The sequence below is a fragment of the Scyliorhinus canicula genome, chromosome 7 (assembly GCF_902713615.1).
Source record: "Scyliorhinus canicula chromosome 7, sScyCan1.1, whole genome shotgun sequence".
In the NCBI taxonomy this organism is placed as follows: Eukaryota; Metazoa; Chordata; class Chondrichthyes; order Carcharhiniformes; family Scyliorhinidae; genus Scyliorhinus; species Scyliorhinus canicula.
The window spans coordinates 86,572,332-86,593,730 of record NC_052152.1 but is presented as its reverse complement, the minus strand read 5'-3'; the positions used below and the strand labels follow the sequence as shown (position 1 = coordinate 86,593,730).

General features: G+C 43.8%; 1 protein-coding gene across 3 annotated transcripts in view; it reads left to right on the top strand.

The window, feature by feature from the left end:
• LOC119969142 (transcription regulator protein BACH1-like) overlaps nucleotides 1-21,399 on the top strand; it is an 89,857-nt gene that overhangs the window by 44,966 nt on the left and 23,492 nt on the right. For 2 of the 3 annotated variants that reach the window (XM_038802359.1, XM_038802358.1), the window contains exon 2: nucleotides 17,581-17,835. In XM_038802359.1, coding sequence (XP_038658287.1) covers nucleotides 17,593-17,835 — 243 coding nt within the window. In that variant the 5' untranslated portion in view covers nucleotides 17,581-17,592. Of the gene's footprint in view, nucleotides 1-15,358; nucleotides 15,486-17,580; nucleotides 17,836-21,399 lie in introns of those variants that run through there. The other variant, XM_038802360.1, reaches the window with a different exon arrangement.

The following is a 21,399-nucleotide window of genomic DNA, read 5'->3' as shown; positions in this document are numbered from 1 at the left end:
AGGGGGCTATGTACGCAGCCTTGTGGGGCCCCAGTATAGAGGACTATCGTGGAGGAGGTGGTGGTGTTTATCCTTATTGATTGTCGTTTATTGGTCAGTAAGTCGAGGATCCAGTTGCAGAGAGAGGAGCCAAAGCCTAAGTTTTGGAGTTTTGATCTGAGCTTGGCTGGGATTATGGCATTTAAGGCGGAGCTGTACTCGATGAGTAGGAGTCCTTGTTGTCTAGATGTTCCAGGGATGAGTGTAGGGCCAGGGAGATGGTATCAGCTGTGGATCAGTTGTAGCGGTATGCGAATTGTAATAGGTCAAGGCATTCTGGGAGTATAGAGTTGATGTGTCTCATGACCAACCTCTGGAAGCACTCCATAATGATAGATGTCAAGGCCACCGGACAGTAGGTGTTGAGGCCTGATGCCTGGTTCTTCTTTGGCACTGGTATGATGGTTGTCTTCTTGAAGCAAGCAGGTGGGAACCTCGGAACGGAATAGGGAGAAGTTGAAGATGTCCGCAAACAAACCACGCAAGATCTGATTGCATGACCAAGGACTCTGTCAGAACACGTTGCTTTCCGAGCGTTCACTTTCAAGAAGGCCGACCTAACTTTGGTAGCTGTGACGGTAGGTATGGGTGTGTCTGACACTGCTGGGGCACTCGACAGCGGCTTGATGGTTTCCTGCTCGAAACAAGCATAGAATGCATTGAGTCCATTGGGGAGAGGTGCGCTGCTGCTCCGAGATTCTACCCTACTTTGGTTTGTAGCCTGTTATGTTACTTAAGCCTTGTCACAACTGACGACAGTCATCATCGTTAGTCTGTGACTCTAGCTTAGCCTGGTGTTGGCTCTTGGTATCCCTGATGGCTTTGCAGACGTTATATCTGGATTTCTTGTATAGGCTAGGGTCACCTGTCTTGAATGCCTCAGACCTGGGGATCGTACACTCTACGTTCTTTGACACACAATCTTCTACACACTTGCTGTTGGTGGCATATTTATTTACTTGCTGTTGGTGGCATATTCGTTTAGGTTGGCCTGAGTTCTTAAACATGGACCAGTCCACTGACTCCAAGCAGTCGCGTAGGGGCTCTTCCGTTGCCCCAGACCAGCATCACATGACCTTCTTAACAAGATTCTCTTGCTTAAGTTTCTGCTTGTATTCCGGGAGGTGGTGCACAGTCCGATTTTTCCCAAGTGCGGTCGGGGGATGGATCAGTAGGCACTCTTGATTTTTGTTTAGCATTGTTGAGAGTGTTGGTGCCCCTGGTGGGACAGGAGATGTGTTGGTAGAATTTTGGCAGTACACGCTTGAAGTTGGCCTGGTTGAAGTCCCCGACCATGATGAACAAGGCCTCAGGGTATTTTGTTTCATTGTTATTTATTGCTGTGTACAATTCAGCAAACACCTTCTTCACTTTCGCCTGGGGTGGGATGTAGACCGCTGTAATAATAGCAGAAGTGAACTCCCGTGGAAGGTCGTATGGGCGGCACTCCACAGTCAGGTAATCCAGGTCCGGGGAGCGGTAGTTAGCTTGGGCCGCCACATCCGAGACCAGGAGGAGTTAATGAGGAGGCAAACCCCTCCACCCTTTTTGCCCGATGACGCCTTGCAGTCTATCTGGTGTATTGAGAAGCCGTCGGGTTTTATGGCACAGTCCAGTGAGGCAGGGGTGAGCCATGTCTCCGTGAAACAGAGCACCCAGCAATCTCTTACTTCCCTCAGAGGTATGTCCAGCGTTAAGCTTGTCTAGCTACCCACATAGTGTGGAGTAAGGTCTGATATAACAATCCCAGAGTACCCAGCTCCCACCACCCCTGAGAGTGATGCCTTTCCCACTATACTGCCAACACCTTTCTGATAAAATTTGTGTCATCCTAATTAAGTGAATAAATATCATAGAATTTACAGTGCAGAAGGAGGCCATTCGGCCCATCGAGTCCACACCGGCTCTTGGAAAGAGCACCCTACCCAAGGTCCAAACCTCCACCCTATCCCCATAACCCAGTAACCCCACCCAACACTCAGGGCAATGTTTGGACACTAAGGGACAATTTAGCATGGTCAATCCACCTAACCTGAAAGTCTTTGAACTGTGGGAGGAAACCGGAGCACCCGGAGGAAACCCACGCACACACGGGCAGGATGTGCAGACTCCGCACAGACAGTGACCCGAGCTGGAATCGAAACTGGGACCCTGGAGCTGTGAAGCAATTGTGCTAACCACTATGCTACCGTGCTGCCTTGTTTGCTAATACCACTGGCCCACCTGCTGGCACCCCACTCACCATACCACGCCGCCCCACAGGGTTTGTCAAAGTACAATCGCCATAAAATTTAAAAAAATTATCCTTGTTTTCAAATCCCTCCTAGTCCCTCTCTATCCCTAGGATTCTTCCAGCCCCACAACTCTGACATCGGCACTCCTAATTTTAAATGACAAATGATGATGGTAGAGTTTAGGGAAAAGTAGGATTCTGAGAGTATGACTATTTCAAGCTGTTGATTGCCTCATTCTTCTAATTCTGGCTCACATCTCCAGATGTTTGTGTTGAGAAAATATAAGTAGGAAATACTCGAGTTTTTTTATTTTGGGTTAGTGAGAGGGCTTTGCAGAGTTGAGTAGACTGAGTGAATCTGGTGCCTTGGGTTGATGCCAGGTGGGTTATCCCCCCTTTATTCTGATGCTTTACGGTAGAGTTTTAGAACAGCATGGCTTGCTTCATGCTTTTGGAGGGTGAATGAATTGACCACTTGCTGTGCTGCTAACTTTTTATTCATGGGTTTCTTTTTATAACATACTGTGGTGGGATTTAAACTCATGTCTTGGATTATTTGTCCAGACTTAGAATCATTGAATTTACGGTGCAGAAGGAGTCCATTCGGCCCAACGCGTATTGAAATGAAAATGAAATGAAAATCACTTATTGTCACGAGTAGGCTTCAATGAAGTTACTGTGAAAAGCCCCTAGTCGCCACATTCCGGCGCCTGTCCGGGGAGGCTGGTACGGGAATCGAACCATGCTGTTGGTCTGCTTTAAAAGCAAGCGATTTAGCCTTGTGAGCTAAACCAGTCCCCAGCTAAACCAGCCCCTATATTCATCGGCCCTTTGAAAGAGCCACCCTACTTAAGCCCACCTCTCCACCCTATCCCTGTAACCCAGAACAGCCGCTCAAACACGGTCACAAACATCCCCCACCTTTCCTCAAATCCCCCTGAAGAGCCCCTTAACTCCTGATTGGAGAAGATAAATTATCGGAAGTCGTATAGATCACCTAACCAAGCCGCTACCCCCGGTGGCGATGCCGACCACCACTCCAGCAGAATTTGCCGCCGTGCAATCAGAAAGGCGAAGGCCACGACATCGGCTTTTCTACTATCTATTGGCTCTGGCTTCTCTGAAACCCCAAATACCTCCACCAAAGGGTTTGGGTCCACCTCCTCCTCCATTATCCTGGCTAAGAGCACGGACACTCCCGCCCAGAATCTTCCCAATTTTTTTGCAACCCCAAAACATGTGCGCGTGATTTGCTGGTCCTCGCCCACACTTCTCACACTCATCTGCTACCCCCCTGAAAGAGCCCACTCATTCTTGCCTGAGTCATATGCACCCTGTGCACCACCTTAAACTGTATCAGGCTCATCCTTGCAGAAGAGGAGCTCCATCCTACCCGACGTAGTGCCTCACTCCATACTCCCCAATTGATCTCCCCTCCCAACTCCCCTTCCCATTTCTCCTTGATCTTCACCACCCCTCCCTGCACCCCTAGCCACTTGTATATATCCCCAATTCTTCCCTCTTCCACATCCGGAAGCAGCAGTCACTTCAGGGTGTATCCCGGCAACCTAGGGAGACCCCTCCAGACCTTTTGTGCGAAGTCCCTAACCTGCAGATACCTGAACACACTCCCCCTCGGCAGCTCTACGCTCTCCCTTAGCTCCTCCAGACTGGTGAACCCTTCCTCCAAATACAGATCCCTCACCTTAACCAGCTCCACTTCCCGCCACCTCCTGTATGCACTATCCATCTCCCCCGGCTCAAACCCATGATTCTCGCACAGCGCATTAGCACCAACATCCCTTCCACTAAAATGCCTCCTCAACTGATTCCCTGTCTTCACTGTGGACTGCACCACCGGGCTCCAGTGACATAACCACACTGCTATCCTACCACTGAATTTAATTTTTTTTGAAATTTGTTATTGGATGGCTCAGCCAAGGACCCAAAATAGTCAAGAAAGATCAAAGAAATACAACTTCCAGTTGAGGGAGATATTAGGAAATTTGGTCCAGAAGTGCGATCAAAGATGCAGCAGGCAATTTGGGGTTAAACCGACTTGACTGCCAGCGCAGTCCGAGGGATAAGCCCATATCTGGCTGCAGTTACATTGTCCCAGTCAGACTTAAACTCATTAGTGAGAGCACACAGGATGCCCCCAGTTCCATTGTTCGGGACACTCCTATCTGACCAGCTATTAGCCCATTACAGAGTCTGATGGCCTATTTGTCTGTCGATGGGTGGTTAGTTGCATTTCAATAGTATGGCCATTGTGGCTTTTGTATAGACTGGAGTGGGCGATCATAGAGCCAAGATAACGATTATGGGTTCAAGTATGGAAACCCTAGCAGAGAACCTTTGTTTGAAAAGCTGGGCAGAACTTAGAGAGGGAGAGAGGGGAAAAAAAAACCTGTTTTGACCAGATAGAGCAGAAGGCTTTGGAAATCGACCGAGAGAGGTCATGAAAGTAATCTGTTAGAGTTGAAATTTGAATATTGTTTTCTTTTGTTGCAATAAAGCTTGTTTAGAAACTAACCAAACCCTATTTCTTATATTATCACTACTGGAACAAATCGATCTTTCTGCACTGTCTTAAAACTTTTAAAAATAGGTTGCGGCTCTGGTTCAGTGTCTTAGCCACTGTTGAATGCTGACCAGGCACTCCCTGACCAGGGAGTTGAAAAAATGTAATTGCTGCAATCTGGGTTCCTGTAGTTAAACCATGCAAAATTGTGGTTTAGTATTATATTCAAACACTTTCTGATCTGTTGTGAGGCTGGTTAAAGCCACTTAATTTTTGTACCTACATCATTTTGTGTGTGCACTGTTTAGAAGAGTAGCTGCCTTCTGAGAATAAATTAACTACACATAATAATATGATTATGAATGCGTTACACCAGGTGTACGCTGATGTTAAATGTGAGGGTATCCCAAAATCCAGAAAGGTAACTTGGAACACTGGTTCGTAGTGGTGTATATGTTTTTTTGCAGTATAATATGAGGAACAGTGTGCAATCCTGTGCGAACAGTCCAGTTGTTGTGAACACTTAATAAAGAACATTAATTAACTTTATAATATAAGGAATGGTGTGCAATCCTGTGCGAACAGTCCTGCCGCTGTGAACAATTAATAAAGAACATTAATTAACTTAAATGAAAGACAAAAACGCACGCGACAAGAAGGAATATAATACATCATGGCACTAGCATAATGATGACTATGCACACAATTTTGCATGAAACTACCCTTTGGTCCCCAACTACCTTAATTTACTTGAACTCTGAGACTATCCTTTCCCAAACAACATCCAATTTTAAGTAAATGTGTGAGCTAAGTCCAGCCAATAATCACCACAAACTGGTTAAGGTGGCCACGTCATGTTGATAGCCTTCAGGTTCAGCGAAAGCGGAAAATGGTGGCTGCTTTCAGGAGAATATATCTGCAACCTGCTGCACTTCTGATATTAGCTGTCTCTCTCCCTTGGTGTTCGACAGTCATACTATTTCCCTTTGATATTCACCCAGTGGTGATGGCTTTTGGCAGATATTTGTCCATTTCCTTATCTCTCCACTTTCAAGTTACCACCTCTTTTGCCCCATTGTTTTCTCTAGTCACATAAGTAAAATACTTACTGATAGAACTCATCAATTCACCAGACACTTGCTTCTAATCAACTCCTTTTTTCTTTTGGTTTTTTTATGTCTTAATTTTTCCCCTTCTTAACAAAGGCTCTCCATCACTGACATAATGGGCAATACATCTGGATTTGACTTTTGGTTTTCTGAATTAGAAAAACATCTGACTTTACTAATAAATTAATTTAAAAAGTCAGTCAGAGACATTGATGCAGAGAAATAGATTTGGAATGCTCTATTAGGATGTATTGCAGCAGAAACAATTTGAAAAGATGTTCTTGCTGTGAGGGTGAAGGTTAAAAGCTCTGGGATTTGGTTGAATAATCACAGCTGTTGTATAAACTTTATGGTTTCTGCTTACTGGGCTTAATTACGATGATTATGTTCATGAGTTTACTTTACGTAATGGCTACAGTATTTGAAGTATTAAGTTCATATGTATATTGTACAATGTATGAATTTCCTGTGTTAAGTCTAGCCTCTAACTTTGTTCGTTGCTCCACGGTTAAATCACTTTAAAAATTTTTTTCGAGTACTCAATTCATTTTTCCAATTCAGGAGCAATTTAGTGTGGCCAATCCACCTCGCCTGCACATCTTTGGGTTGTGGGGGCGAAATCCACGCAAACACGGAGAATGTGCAAACTCCACACGGACAGTGACCAGAGCCAGGATCGAACCTGGGACCGTGGCGCCGTGAGGCAGCAGGGCTAACCCACTGTGCCACCGTGCTGCCCTGTTAAAGCGCACTGTTGTCCCTGCTTGCTCTCCTTTCGCCCAATCCCGCTCCTTTTGCCCTCCAACCTACAGGAGAAAAGCTTTCAATTGATGAATTATGAATTCGCTACTTGAAATGTTGCCGTTGTCAAAAGGCTACCTGTATAATTTACAGAATGCCCACCGTTACTTTTGACTATTGTAACATCAGATTCATGTAATTCTTTTTAGGGAGGTCTGTTGCTGACTTGATGTGGTCTTAATTATTTAGCCGCCATTTGGCAACTTTAATCCATAATAGAACTTCTCTTATACATTTAGTAAATAGCATCAATATTTTAAACTGTATTCGAGTTACATGGTGGAAGGGCCTGGATTGGGAAGTTTTTGGGAACCAAGTTCAAATCCAGGCATAACCATGGGGCAGAGGTGTCGGTTCAAAAATTCTACCTCAAATGGTTTCTACATGAAGCGGATTTGGACAATGTCAATTCAGCCTCGGTGGCAATGACCCATTATATTTTAATTACCCGCAATTTAGCACCAATTGTGTCAAGTTGGCAATTTTGCTCAGAGGCTGCTGTAAGAAATTGAAGAAGCATTTCTCCGGTGGACTCGGTGATTCTCCTTGAGACTAAACAACAATGTTGGGACAGAGCAGAGGGAGTATTACTTTACATTCAGTTGTGCCTTATCTAATCTGGAAATACTCGATTGTTTCAAATATTTAATTTTGACACCTTAAGCAGCAGAACTTCCAGAGAAGTTGAACAAAATATTGACATTTGAGCTCTGGTTGGCAATTTTTACATACTCATCAGGTTTGGGATCCTTTTCTTTTAGACTAGGATTCTTATCCACTATAAACAACCTGGAAACTGAATACCGAAGGCCTTGTGCATCATGGTCAGGGACTTCAACCAGGCCAACTTCAACACATCTGCTGTCCCACCAGGGACCCTAACGTCCTTGACCATTGCTACCATCAAGGACACCTACCGCTCCATCCCCTGACCACATTTTGGAAAATCAGACCATGGGACGGTGCTCCTTCACGGGAGGATCCGGTTAAGAAGGTCGTGCAATGCTGGTCCGAGATAGCGGAAGAGATCCTGCGTGACAACATGGAGTTAGTGAACTGCCCCATATTAAAGAACTTGGTGACCAACCTAGACGACATCAATATGTCTCGGAATGCGGCCAAATAAGGTAATACATGCGTTCCCAAACTGGAAATCGAGGTTTAAATAGGAAATCCAGTCCCTACTAAAGTTCAGGTCTGAGGCATTCAAGATGGGTGACCCTGGCCTATAAACGAAATCTAGGTCTGACCTCCACAAAGCCATCATGAACGCCAAGAGCAAATGCTGGACTAAGCTAGAGTCCTAGACTAATGACAACTCTTGTTGGATGTGGCAAGGCTTAAACAATATAATGGGCTAAAAAGCAAAACCTCTGGCAACAGAGCCCAATGAACTCGATGCACCCTATGCTCGTTTTGAGCAGGAAACCAATGACTTGTATCATCTGTCCCAGTAGCCTCAGACACACCCATACCTACTGTTACGTTAGATCAGCCTTCGCGAAAGTGAACCCATGGAAACCAATGGGTCCTGACAGAGTCCCTGGTTCTGCACTCAGATCCTGCACGGACCAACTGGTGGGTGTGTTCGCAGACATCTTGACCTTCTCCCCACTCCGTCCCGAGGCTCCCATCTGCTTCAAGAAAACCATTTTCATACCGATGCCAAAGAACCATGCAACATGCCTCAATGACTGCGGACTAGTGGCCCTGACATTTATCATTATGAAATGCATCGAGAGGTTGGTCATGAGACACATCAACTCCAACTGTCCAGATTGCCTTGACCACCGCAATGCATCTACCACCACAACCGGCTCACAGCAGTTGCTATCTCCCTGGCCATACATTCATCCCTAGCGCATCTCGACAACAAGAATACCAGCATCATCCTCCTGTTCATTGACTACAGCTCTGCCTTCAACACAGGGGCCGGGATAGATACCCTACCACTGATGAGCAAATATGCTTCATCTGTTAGTATCAACTATCATTTTTTAAAATACCGTAAATGTTTTTATTCTCCATTTTCACATTTTCCTCCAAAAGTTACACCCCACCCACAAACAGTAAACGGTAACAAATACAAAATCAGTCCCCTTAACAATAACAACGATCCCATCCTCCCACCACCCCAAACAACGGCCCACCTGTAAGTATCAACTATCTTTAATGGTATTCCTCTTTTCAACTTCACGTAAAAAGGTGAATGTTTTGGTCACATTTTACATTCTTAGATTTACTGAATGTTTGAAACTTAATTTGAAAACACCCACTCATGTCGCTGTATGTTTAAAAACGTGAGATTTACACTTGCCATTAGTGTTTTAGAGGAGTTGATTGACCAATGATGTTGAAGACGCCCAATGTACAACAACAGGTTGTTTAATCTTGTTATCATATGCAGGATACAAGGGAGCAGATTTGTAATAGTAAAGATCAAAGATTTTGCTCCATCACACGCATGGCCCTAATGTGATTTGCCACAGACGTGTGCACTAAGGGCGTATAGCTCAACTGCAGATTGGTGGGCATTTTTTCTTTGAAATGAAAATACTAATTTTATTGCCAAAATACTGCTTTTTGGTATCTGGAATACTGATTTATGTTGAAAAAGGTTGGCAGCTCTGAATAAACTGTACCCGGCCCTGCACTTTTCATTGACCAGATGCCCTTCATGGAACTTCTTGAGAATGACTGGCCTCAAGGAATGTGGATTCGCAATCCTGTGCTGTCGCAGTAGAGATCCATTCGCCTCACTCTGCTCTGCCCTCACATTGTAATAATCCGAGCAGGAACCCTTAGGCCATCTCTCGTGGAGACTTTTTGTAGGACTGTGTCCATGGCAGTTTCTTCCTTGATAAGACACGACTTGAGACTGGAAGAGATGCAGTGATGAGATTAAAATGGACTTGCACATCTTCATTAACCAGGTGTGTCTCTTTAACTCCGTGGCTCGAGAAAGCATATCAGCGACAATGAGATGATAATCTTTATTTGCTTGACTGTTGTGTGGATTAGGTTGAAATTGTAGCTTTGCAGCTTCACCATCATGCGTTGGATCCTCGGGGACATTTCGCTCAAATTCTTCTGTACAATTGAGATGAGTGTGGGCAGCACGGTAGCACAGTGGTTTGCATTGCTGCCCACGGTGCTGAGGACTCGGGTTTGAATCCCGACCCTGGGTGGTGGGTGCCTGGAACTCGCTGCTGGAGGAGGTGGTGGAAGCAGGGACGACAGTGACGTTTAAGGGGCATCTTGACAAATACATGAATAGGATGGGAATAGAGGGATACGGCCCAGGAAGTGTAGAAGATTTTAGTTTAGTCAGGCAGCATGGTCGGCGCAGGCTTGCAGGGCCAAAGGGCCTGTTCCTGGGCTGTACTTTTCTTTGTCCTTTATACTGGAAGACCCTGAAAAGCCTTTTGTCAGGCTCATTGCGTGTGCACCCCAAAATTATTATGTCATCTAGAGACTCCTTCAGCTATCTGTTCCATGGCACGATAGAACATTCATGAAGCAGAAATTATGCCAAATGGCATCCGTAAGAAACAATAGCGCCCAAAGGGTGTGTTAAACGTACACAGCTTTGTGCTTCCTTTGTCCAGCTTGAGCTGCCAAAAGCCTTGAATTGCATCCAACGTGCTGAAACATGTTGCTCCAGCCGTCTCTCATATTATTTCCTTCCTCTTCGGAATCAAGTTGTGCTCTCTCTTGATGTTAAGGTTCAGGTCTTTGTGGTCCATGCATATTTGTAAGTCCTTATTCCTCTTCTTGACGCACACCATAGAGTTAACCCAGCCTGTAGGTTCCTCCATGCGTTTGATGACTCCTCGGGCCATCATTCTGGCTAACTCGGCTTTCAACTTGTCCTTCAATTGAGTTGGGACATGTCTCGGCGCGTGTCTGACTGGCTTCGCATTCCCCTTCAATTGGATGTGGTGCGTAATAAAGGGCAGCGTGCCAAAGCCCTGAAATATCTCCGGAAAGTCCTTCGTGATGGATTCTACGGATGCATGTTGGTGGGATACCGTGCTTTCTACACTGTAAACCCGGTTAACAAGCCCAAGCGCTTCACACGCTTCCAGTCTTATGAGAGATTTGCGCTCTGTCTCCACTATGAAAAATTTAATCATGCGAGTTATGTCTTTTACAGTTACTGCGAGCTCACATGCTCCTAACGTTGTGATCTCATTATCATTATAGTCCTTCAGTAGTACTGATCGAACTATTTTCGGTTTAGTTTTCAGCCTTTTAAAGCTGACAAAGTGATACGGTTGGCCCTTGCCCCTGTGTTGAGCTTGCATTTGATTAGTGTGCCATTAACCATCAATAGAATCATCCATCTGTCTTCTATGGTATTCGCATCCCCATCACAATGGCTGTAAATTGTGAGGAAAGATTTGCCATTTTGCCTATTTGGACTACTCGTGTCATCAGTCAAAATCATATCAACAGCAACCAGGTCTCTGATGCATATCTCATTAATTACGTTAACTGGTTCTGTTTGGTCCACTGTTGGATGTAAAAAAAAACCATTTTGCTTGGCAAAGTGATTTGTTCTTCTGCACTTGAAACACACCTTCCCAAACGCAGGACATTGCCGCAGCAAATGTCGATTGTCGCATCGCGGCACAAAATGGCGAATCCAGTTGGACGCTTAAAATGGCCACCAGCATTGAGACCACGTTTCTTCAACTGCGTCACTATGCTTATGGCGCTAGCGTCTTCCACATTTGCGCCAAAATGTTTCAGATTGAGCGCGCTAATCTGCTGTGCAGTGACAAATATTGCTGTCGTTTTCTTGCTGAACCTCTTCTTCCCTCAATAGCCTCTGGCGTATCTTATCATTCGATATCCTGAACACTGTCTGATTGCGGATCATCGACTTTAAAGTACTAAAATCGCCTTCAATCGCAAGTTGATCAGAAAACCATCGAAAGATTCGCCCGCCTTCTGAATAAGCGTGCGAAAGATATAACGCTCGATCATTTCATTTTTTTGGGGGGAGCAATGTTGATCAAAGTATTTTATTACTTCATCGGAGGTTTTGCTTTGTGCTTCACTGTTGAATGCGAAGATATTGTAAATTTTGATGGCTTGAGAACCTGCTACAATGAGCAGCAACGCAATACACCTCTCGTCAGGCTGTGCCTACAGGCCAAGGGCTGCAACATAAAGTTTGAATTGCTGCTTCAAACCATGCCAATTCTCATCTACATTATCGGTGACTTGAAGCTGGTGAGGTACCTTCAGACCTTCCATCACAATCTTCACAGTCTTTCCGTGTGTTGAATTCCAGTTCCAGGTAGGTGGAAGAATTTTCTTTCTTTGGTCCGTTTCGTCCCGTCTTCTCCATAGGTACCAAATATGTTGAACAATTGAAGATAACATGTTATGTTTTGTGTGTGGCTGTTGTAAAGATGCACACACAACATCTAGTTCTCTAATAGTAAGATAGTTTATTGACAAAATGAACAGGTGGAAAGGTTATTAACGCACTATAATATAAACAGTAGTGAATAACTGAATTCTCCTGGAGCTACTTCTAATGCGACTGCCCTCTAAAACGATTTACTATCAACTGCCGATCTGTCGAGTTACATGGTAGATCTATATCGCCACCTGCTCGTCGGAGATCATATGGATAACTATATACATTAATAGATAACTATATACATTACTGTGCATATGCATATCACCACACTGGTCATTGACTTCAGGAAGCGAAGTGATGTCCACATCCCTGTCTACATTAATAGTGCTGAGATGGAGATGATGGACAGCTTCAAATTCCTAGGTGTGCACATCACAAACCGTCTGTCCTGATCCACCCACATCGACACTACAACCAAGAAAGCACAACAGCACCTCTACTTCCTCGGGAAACTAAGGAAATTCGGCATGTGCACATTGACTCATCAATTTTTACAGATGCACCTTTGAAAGCATCCTATCTGGCTGCATCACAGCCTGGCCTGGCAACTGCTCGGCCCAAGACTGTAGGAAGCTACAGAGAGTCGTGAACACAGCCCAATCCACCACGCATACTCCACCCATTGACTCTGTCTACACTTCCCTCTGCCTTGGGAAAGCGGGCAGAATAATCAAAGGCCCCTCCCACCCGGGTTATTCTCTCTTCCCAACCTCTTCCATCGAGCAGAAGAGTTTGAGAACGCACACCAATAGAATAAAAAGCAGCCTCTTCCCCACTGTTGCATACTTCTGAATGATCTCTTATGGACTGAACTGATCTTTCTTCGCATATTCTCTACAGTAGTAGCACTATATACTGTATACTTCATTAGTCTGTTTATGTATTTTCATTATGTATCCTCACGTATGTTCCATGTTTTCATGTATGGAGCGATCTGTCTTGACTGTACGCAGAACAATACTTTTCGCTGTACCTCAGTACACATGACAAGAAATCTAATCTAGGCAGCACGGTGGCGCAGTGAGTAGCACTGCAGCCTCACGGCACCGAGGTCCCAGGTTCGATACCGGCTCTGGGTCACTGTCCGTGTGGAGTTTGTACATTCTCCCCGTGTTTGCGTGGGTTTCTCCCCCCACAACCCAAAGATGTGTAGGGTAGGTGATTGGCCATGCTCAATTGCCCCTTAATTGGAATAATTAATTGGGTACTCTAAATTACAAAACAGAAATCTAATCTAATCTTTGGCTGCGTAAATTGAAGGTCTACACCTCTCCCAATATTTTATTTATTTTCAGCTTCCAGATTTTTCTTTTTCCTTTCTGACACTTCATATAGAAATTAAATGAGGAGTTAATACAAAATTAAAGCTAAGTAACACATGTGTGTCTTACTGAACTTGCAAGACTTGGGTCAACGTGTTTAAAAGCAGATAATATGAAATCCGTTCCCGATGTCGGTCTGTTACCCTAATATTCTATGGCGCAGTGTTTTGAACTTGTGCTTGCAGTCGGGAGTTCCTGATGTAGGGCGACATTAATAGAACATGATGAATTAAATCTTGGGCTTCCCAATATAGTGAGATAGGGAAAATTGCTGCGCAAAAAGAATGTTTGAATGGTCACTTCTTTGTGCATTAAGCACCCTTTTTGTGGATTGCCACTTTGCATGTTCCGTGATCTCGAACAATGCTGTCAGGAGTCTTAAGCTCTGACAGGGTAACCCATGACGGTAAAGTCAGAGGGGAGGAACCAGACAAGGTGCAATCCAAAACAGGTCCTCAATGGCGAATCAGAGGGAAGATATTTGTATGGCATTAATGGCTGTGTTGAGAGATGAAAGCTACAGCAAGAGGGAGACCCCCGGTTATCGAGGTTCCCTTGCCACTGGAACTGGACCTACCCTCGGTCAAGGGACAGTGTGTCTGCTGGTGAGGAACGGCATACCCACATTAAAGGATTCATTTCCCTCACCAGGCATCTGGAGGAAACGAGCACACCCTCCAGACCAGACAATCCTGTGGCGATTGGCGAGCGGTAACGGGGGCAGGACTGAGAGGTCTGGAAGTCCCCAGCTATGGACCTGCACCTAGGTGGTGGAGTTTTATTCAGTTACCTCACTCTTGGAATAGGAACAGAAGTGTGTTTCAGCAGCTATCTTTACGACTGAGCAACCCTCTTCAGCTAACCCCACGTGGGGAAAGTGCTACTGTGGCACAGTGGTTCGCACTGCTGCATCACAGCACTAGGGTTAGGGTAGGGTTCAATTCCGGCTTCGGGTCACTGTAGGGATTCTCTGATTCTATGAAAAGGTGCCCCAAAAATAGTCTGTTCTGTCCCCACCCTGGCTGGAAAACCGCCACTTAGACTGGAAAGTCTCAGCCGACATGAAACACAGAGAATTGAAAAGGCGCAGGAATGGATGAGATTCCAGCGGAGATTTTCAAACTTGAAGCACGAGATCATCCGTCATCTCCATCAGTTGTTGCTGCAGATCTGGGACAGACTGAATTCCCACCGACCTCCAGATGTCGTCGTCACCACCATCTTTAAGAAAGGAGACAAAGGAGACTGTGGGAACTATCGAGAAATCTCCCTATTCTCCAAGGCTGGGAAGATCATCACCCAAATCCCTGTTAGCTACCTTCTCTCCCACTCTGAATAAATCCTTCCAGAAAGCCAAGGTGGCTTCTGACCAAATTTTCACTACTCTGCAACGTCAAGACAAATGCAGGCGCCACATCAACCACTCTACATGGCCTTTATTGATTTGACCAAGGCTTTTGACTGGATCAATCGGGAAGTGCTATGGAAGACCCTGTCACAAACCGGCTGTCCGGAAAAAGGAATCCCAGCGATCTGGAGTCCAAGAACCGATCCCACCTCCTGGTAAACCTGGAAAGTGCGGTCGAAGATGCGGCTCTAGGATCAGGCTCATCAACTATGCAAGCACCCACAGAACTATGACCAGTAACACTGAGTTTCTTAGGTGGACAATCATACTCATTAGAGAGTGGTCTCTGGAGAGCGAGAGAATTGTATCTACTTGGCATTTTCTTTAGCTAAACACATCTTTCCAAGTGCAGAACTTTACAATTGCATTTGGCTGTGAAACAGGTTGTGAAAAGTGCTGCTGCATTAATGCAATTTTTGCATTTCCAGTCAACCATTTTCTATTTAAGAGTCTTTTTATTGTAATCCGCATGTCAATGATTCATATTGTCCTGTGCAAAGTGCCATTTCCTAATGATTGTTTTGTTCCTCTTTTATTACTTCCCCATCTGTATTGGGAAATGTAGCTCGGCCTGGAGCAATGGGGAGAGGGCAGGAGTGAGGTCGGGCGAAAGTAAGTGGTGTGGTTGTTGGGGTAGTGGGCATGGTGTTTATTTGACGTAAAATATCAAACTTCATGAGATATGGGGATTTAAACCTGTATTATTTGAATTTGTGATAAATTAACCAGTTTCATTTTTAGAATCTCAAAAATTCAGAAAACGTTCAAGTGTCACTTTTCCACTGCATGTTTGGTTGTGAATCTCTAAGTACAAAAGATTGTTTTGGGTCTGGAAATAAAAAAAACCCTAGGATTAGCATAGTAACAACAGCTGTCTGTTTAAGCAATATCACCTCTGGCAATTGAGTGATATTCTCAAAGTGTTATCGGATAAACAAAGGACATAGAACTGTTTGATTGAAATTCTAATTGCAGCTGAGCAAAGTCTGCCAAAATTGCATCCAACAAACAACTGTTATCATGCACTGTAAATGTTTTATTAGGGGTCAGCTAATTCCTACATTACATTATAAATGCAAGTTCTTTTACTGGTAATAAATTTTGATGGATTGAATTATTTTAGTTTGGCATTTTTAAAATTCTGTTTATCTTTGTGCTCACTATTTGTCACTAAAATTAAATTTTAGTTCCGAGTTCCATTCATTCTGTGGAATGTCAAGTATTAAATATGTTCATAGATCATTCAAAATTATAATACAAGCATCTTAAGGCTTTAAAAAATGACTTGCATCATACGATCCACTTTTAATCATTTAAAATCAAATCACCAGTTAATTTCTTGAATTTTTTTGTTGCAACTGAAAAGTCTAATTGCTCCTTTTCTCCAAGAAATCTGGAATTAAGTGTTGTACAAGCGAGCCTTGGTGACAGCTGTATTCAGTGATATTTAATAACAAAATTAATCTTGTAATTATACTGCAACCAGCAGGCTCCATATTGTTCAGCCAGCTTCATTTTAATGTCTCCATTGATGTGTATTTCTCCCATCCAGGAGAGCACTCCTGGATGTGCTACAGTGCTCCTGTCCTAACAAAGTTTAAATGTTTAAAGATTGTTGTGCGTAAAGGATTCCACTCTTTCCGCTTGGTGATGCTAAAGTTACAGGCCTGAAATTCTACTCCATTGCCACTTTTTTTTATTAGGTGTAATTCGGCCAAAATTGACATAGTATGGAATCTTGCATCTACCTGTGCAGGCCCCGGTTAACATCTCCGCCAAAAGGTGGCACCTCTGACAGTGCACTGCTCCCTCAGTACCACACTGCAGTGTGAACCTTGATTTTTTTTTGCTCGGTTCTGGAGTGAGACTTGAACACTCAAACTTCTAACTCCGGTAAGAGTGCTGCATTCTGAGCCACAACTGACACGGCCATCATTTTCAGTAATTTAAAATCAGGTTGGTCTCATGGTGGATTCACAATGATTTAATGTTTTTTCTTTCTTTTCAGCTGCATTAATCGAACTGTGTATAGTTTCCACTTAAATATATCAAGGCATTTTGAAAAAAATGATCTTTTAAAATGCATTTGCAGTGGTTTATGGCAGATGATTGTAATTGATGTGCAAATGAGTTTGAATGGAAGCCATGGCCGTCTGGGAGAGGGGAAACCGTTCTCAGATGGGTGCAATTTTGGACCTAATTTGTCCCTCTTTTCTGAAAACTCTACCTCAGCATAAATACTTTCTGATAGACTGGAAATTAATAGATTTTGCAACTGCTTACTGTAATAGGCTACTACGATTGAAGAGATGAATGATGTATTTTATTCTGTGGTCTTGCAAAAATACATGTTGCAGTAATGTACCCTGAGTTTTCATGATGAATTTGCATGAGCTCATAATACATGCACATTAATGATAGGTGAATAGCACACTTATCCTAAGCTAAAGAAAATTGATTGTAATGCAGTTGTAAGCTAGAAATATACCCAGAAATATAAAAGCTACTAGAAGCTTGAAATTTAGCGTTGTTCTGTTGACCTTAGTGGCTGGAGAGAATACCCTTTCAGCCACAAAGGAAACTAGAATTTATACTGCAAACGACTAACAAATTTAAAGTTGAAGATATTAAAGCTCCTGGCAGATTGAATTCATGTGATTTAAAACAGACTCTGCAACTCATATATGTATTGTACTTGTTTTACCAGGTATGAGACAGAATGTCGGTAAGCGAAAAGAGCGGCACTTTGGTTTATTCCTACGAGTCCTCTGTGCACAGTACCAGTGTTCTACTGAGCCTCAACGATCAAAGAAAGCAAGACCTCTTTTGTGACGTGACTGTGGTTGTAGAAAACAAGTCCTTTCGTGCTCATCGCTCTGTGCTTGCAGCCTGCAGTGATTATTTTCTATCAACAGTGGCATGGAAAAAAGATATTGACATGTTTGTTACGCTTCCTGAGGAGGTAAAGTGAATGGGATTTATTTATTGCTGTTCTGAAAATTTTGTTGGATGGTTCCCTATCAATGTTTTCTCTACCTTTTTGGCCAGCGCTATCTTCATTTTGTTCAGAAATACTGGAGTTAATTTTCTTGATCTTTGCTTTGGGAGCTGGGAACAAAAATGGAGACCTGAGTCACTGGGCATCTGCCCCTTTTACATGGCGCTGGTATTCTCTCAGCAGCGTAACAGCGGCAGTCAAGACAAGACCATGTCGATGAAGTGGGAAGTTGTATTCCTGGTCTTCTACCTCTTTACTGGATGCTATGTTTTTGGCTCCTCAAGCAAAGGGGTGCTCAGAAAAAAACTGGAAATAAGCCTAATCCTTAATTCCTGAATACTGGAGGGGAGGGTCCTATTTTTATTCTATGCACTGATTCCCCACTGTCTCTCCCAAGATGTCTGCCGTTAAACTTTGGACCTAGCTGCATATTCCCATCCGCAGCAGGAAAAGTCCTAATTTCAGAAGGCTGCTGCTCTTTTGAATTCCTACTCCTTCAAAGTTGCTCATGACCACCTGAATGCCTTGGAACAGGAAATGCTCCTGGGATAGATGTAGCAAACTTTGAGCATGCTGCTTCTGTTTAAAACCTGAAGAGAATTTGTAAGATGAGTCTTACGAAGGACAACGGCAAATGAATATGAAATAATTGAAACCCCCTGTGTTTATTTTGTGAAGAGTTAAGGAGTTTATTGCTTATTTAAGATCACTATTCAGTCAGAATTTGCCAGAGAAATTCAGGGATGCCATTAGTCTTGTGTTCTTGAGCCTGAGTTCAAGAAATTATAGAAAGTAGAGATGAACTGTTTGCTTCAACTCATCACAAAGTTTTGGTGGGTGAGAAGGAAACTCTTTACTTTTGTTTAATTTTAGTGTAATTTCATTATTTTCATTGAAGCATGAGTTTAAACAGGCGTTGATTTATTATGTCCTTTGTGATTTTTGTCTGTTTTGTACAGTGTATGATGAGTAATACTCTTTGCACAGAAACAGTTGTTGCCTTGTGTCACTTTCTGGTTTGAAGATTTTTTTTCAGAATTTGTGAATTTCTGTGTTTTGGGGACAAATATATCATCGTCAAACCGAATATGGTGGATTCATTGTGAAAATGCAGATTTCTTGTTCAGAAATAATTCTTGGGTTGTGGATGTCCATACCTAGTAACTCTAATTGTGTGATATTCATTGTTTTTCTCTCTCATGTGCAAGAAAATTAAAATCTGACACTAAATATGTTTTCTAAGTTAATTTTTTAAATTGTATTTGACAAATCTTTAAACCAGTGTTTTTTGCCCATGACCCATTTTTACCAACCTGCCATCCTTCGGGACCCTTGCCGGCCAACCTTTGCAATCCATCATTTTCACTTACCTTTAATGTGACATGTGAGCCTGCTTGGTCCTCACGATCTAACTTGCTTTGTCATGCAATATTACATTTCTGATAATGACTTTAGCTGACGATTTAATATCTCACTGCATCTCCTGAAAAAAAACAACAGGTTTGTCCTGTAACTCGCCATGCCTTGAAATGATCTTTGAAGTTTTGAGAGTTTTAATCTTTCATTTGCCAGCACTTCCCTGCATATAACACACATGAACTTTACATCCTGACTTTCAGTGGCATAATTAATAACCCAAACCTTAAGAAAGGGGGTGGCACAGTGGTTAGCACTGCTGCCCCATAGTTCCAGATGTCTGGGTTCAATCCCAGCCTCGGGTGACTGTAAGTTTGCATTTTCTCCCCATGTCTGCGCGGTTGCTCTGGTTTCCTCCCACAGTCCATTATGCAGGTTGGGTGGATTGGCCATACTAAATTGTCCCTTAGTGTTCAACAGGTTAGGTGGGGTTACGGGGGTAGGGTGGACATGCGGGCTTAAGTAGGATGCTCTTTCCAAGGGCCGGTGCAGACTCGATGGGCTGAATGGCCTCCTTCTGCACTGTAGGGATTCTATGATTTGTTTCACCAGAGGCCCTGGAGTTCACACCAGCACAGCTATAAAATGGAGGAATCTCTCTCGCGTCTAGAGCATGTGATGTCTGCTCCTGGTCAGCGTGCTGACGCCAAGAGGAGGCGGTCTGCCCCTCTGGGCTCCGACCTGCACACTACTGAAGGGCCACACATGTGCGAGATGACCAGCATTCTGAAAGCTGGTCACCGCCGGCAATTCATTAAAAGCCGGTCGTGGCCGTTGGGCACTACTTCCCGCAATCGGTAATGCCGCGATGCATGGCCCTGTGACCCAATTGCAGATCACAACCCTGACTTTGAAAATGACCGCTCTAACCCAGGATATACAGAAATAAATAGTACTCCACTATAATTCCTTCCGAGCAAGATGGATTGGCCTTGCTAAATTGTCCCTTAGTGTCCAAATTGTTTGGTGGGGTTACTGGTTTACAGGGATAGGGCCGGGTTGTGGGCCTAAGTACGGTAATCTTTCCAAGCATTGGAGCAGACTCGATGGACCGAATGGCCTCCTTCTCCACCGTATAGATTCTAAAGATGTAACATTTGCTGCTCCTTTTGATCCTTACTACAAATTCGAGGTTAAAGATCTTGTTAGGCACCCAGGTCAACTATCCCAGATAATTTATCACATCCTGACGTCAGTTATGAGGTTGCTTTCGGAGTTCCTTCCTCAGGACCTGAGGAAGGAGTTGTCCTCCGAAAGCTAGTGATTCGAAACAAACCTGTTGGACTGTAACCTGGTGTTGTAAGACTTCTTACTGTTATTAAATGGTGGAACAGGCCCCAAGTGCCACATGGCCAATTCCTGCTGTTATTTCTTATGTTGTTATAAATAAGTGGCATGCTGAGTCATTTCAGAGGTAGATGAGAGTCAGTCAGGCTGGTGTGAAACTGGAGTCACATAGGCCAAACTGAGTAAAGACCAACTGTTTTCTTCCTCAAAGGACATTTGTGCAATAGTTTGGGTTTCTAATGACAAGTCATGGTCACTCTTTTTATATTAATGTTGCTTTTTTATTTCCGGATAATTTTTAACTGAATTCAAATTCTCAGACTACTGTCATGGGATTTTAACACTCAATCCCTGAATATTCACACTATAAATCCCTGATTTGGATGAGGGAACCAAATATAACATTTCCAAGTTTGCCGGAAGGGTGGTGAACCTGTGGAATTGAAGGCTGTGGAGGCCAGGTCATTGAAGGTTCACCAGACTGATTCCTGGGATGGCAGGATTGTTGTATGGAGAGATTGGGTGGATGGGGCCTGTATTTGGAGTTCAGAAGAAGAGGATTCCAGTGAAACATATAAAATTATGACAGGATTTGCTCGACTCTATGCAGGGGTGATGATTCCCCTGGCTGGGGAGGTGGAGCACAACAGGCCAGAGTCTCAGGATGTGGGATAGGGCATTTAGAACTGAGATGAGGAGATGTTTCTTCACCGGAAGGGTGGTGAACCTGTGGAATTGAAGGCTGTGGAGGCCAAGTCATTGAATAAATTTAAGAAGGAAATGGATTGGGGCAGCACGATGGTGCAGTGGTTAGCACTGCTGCCT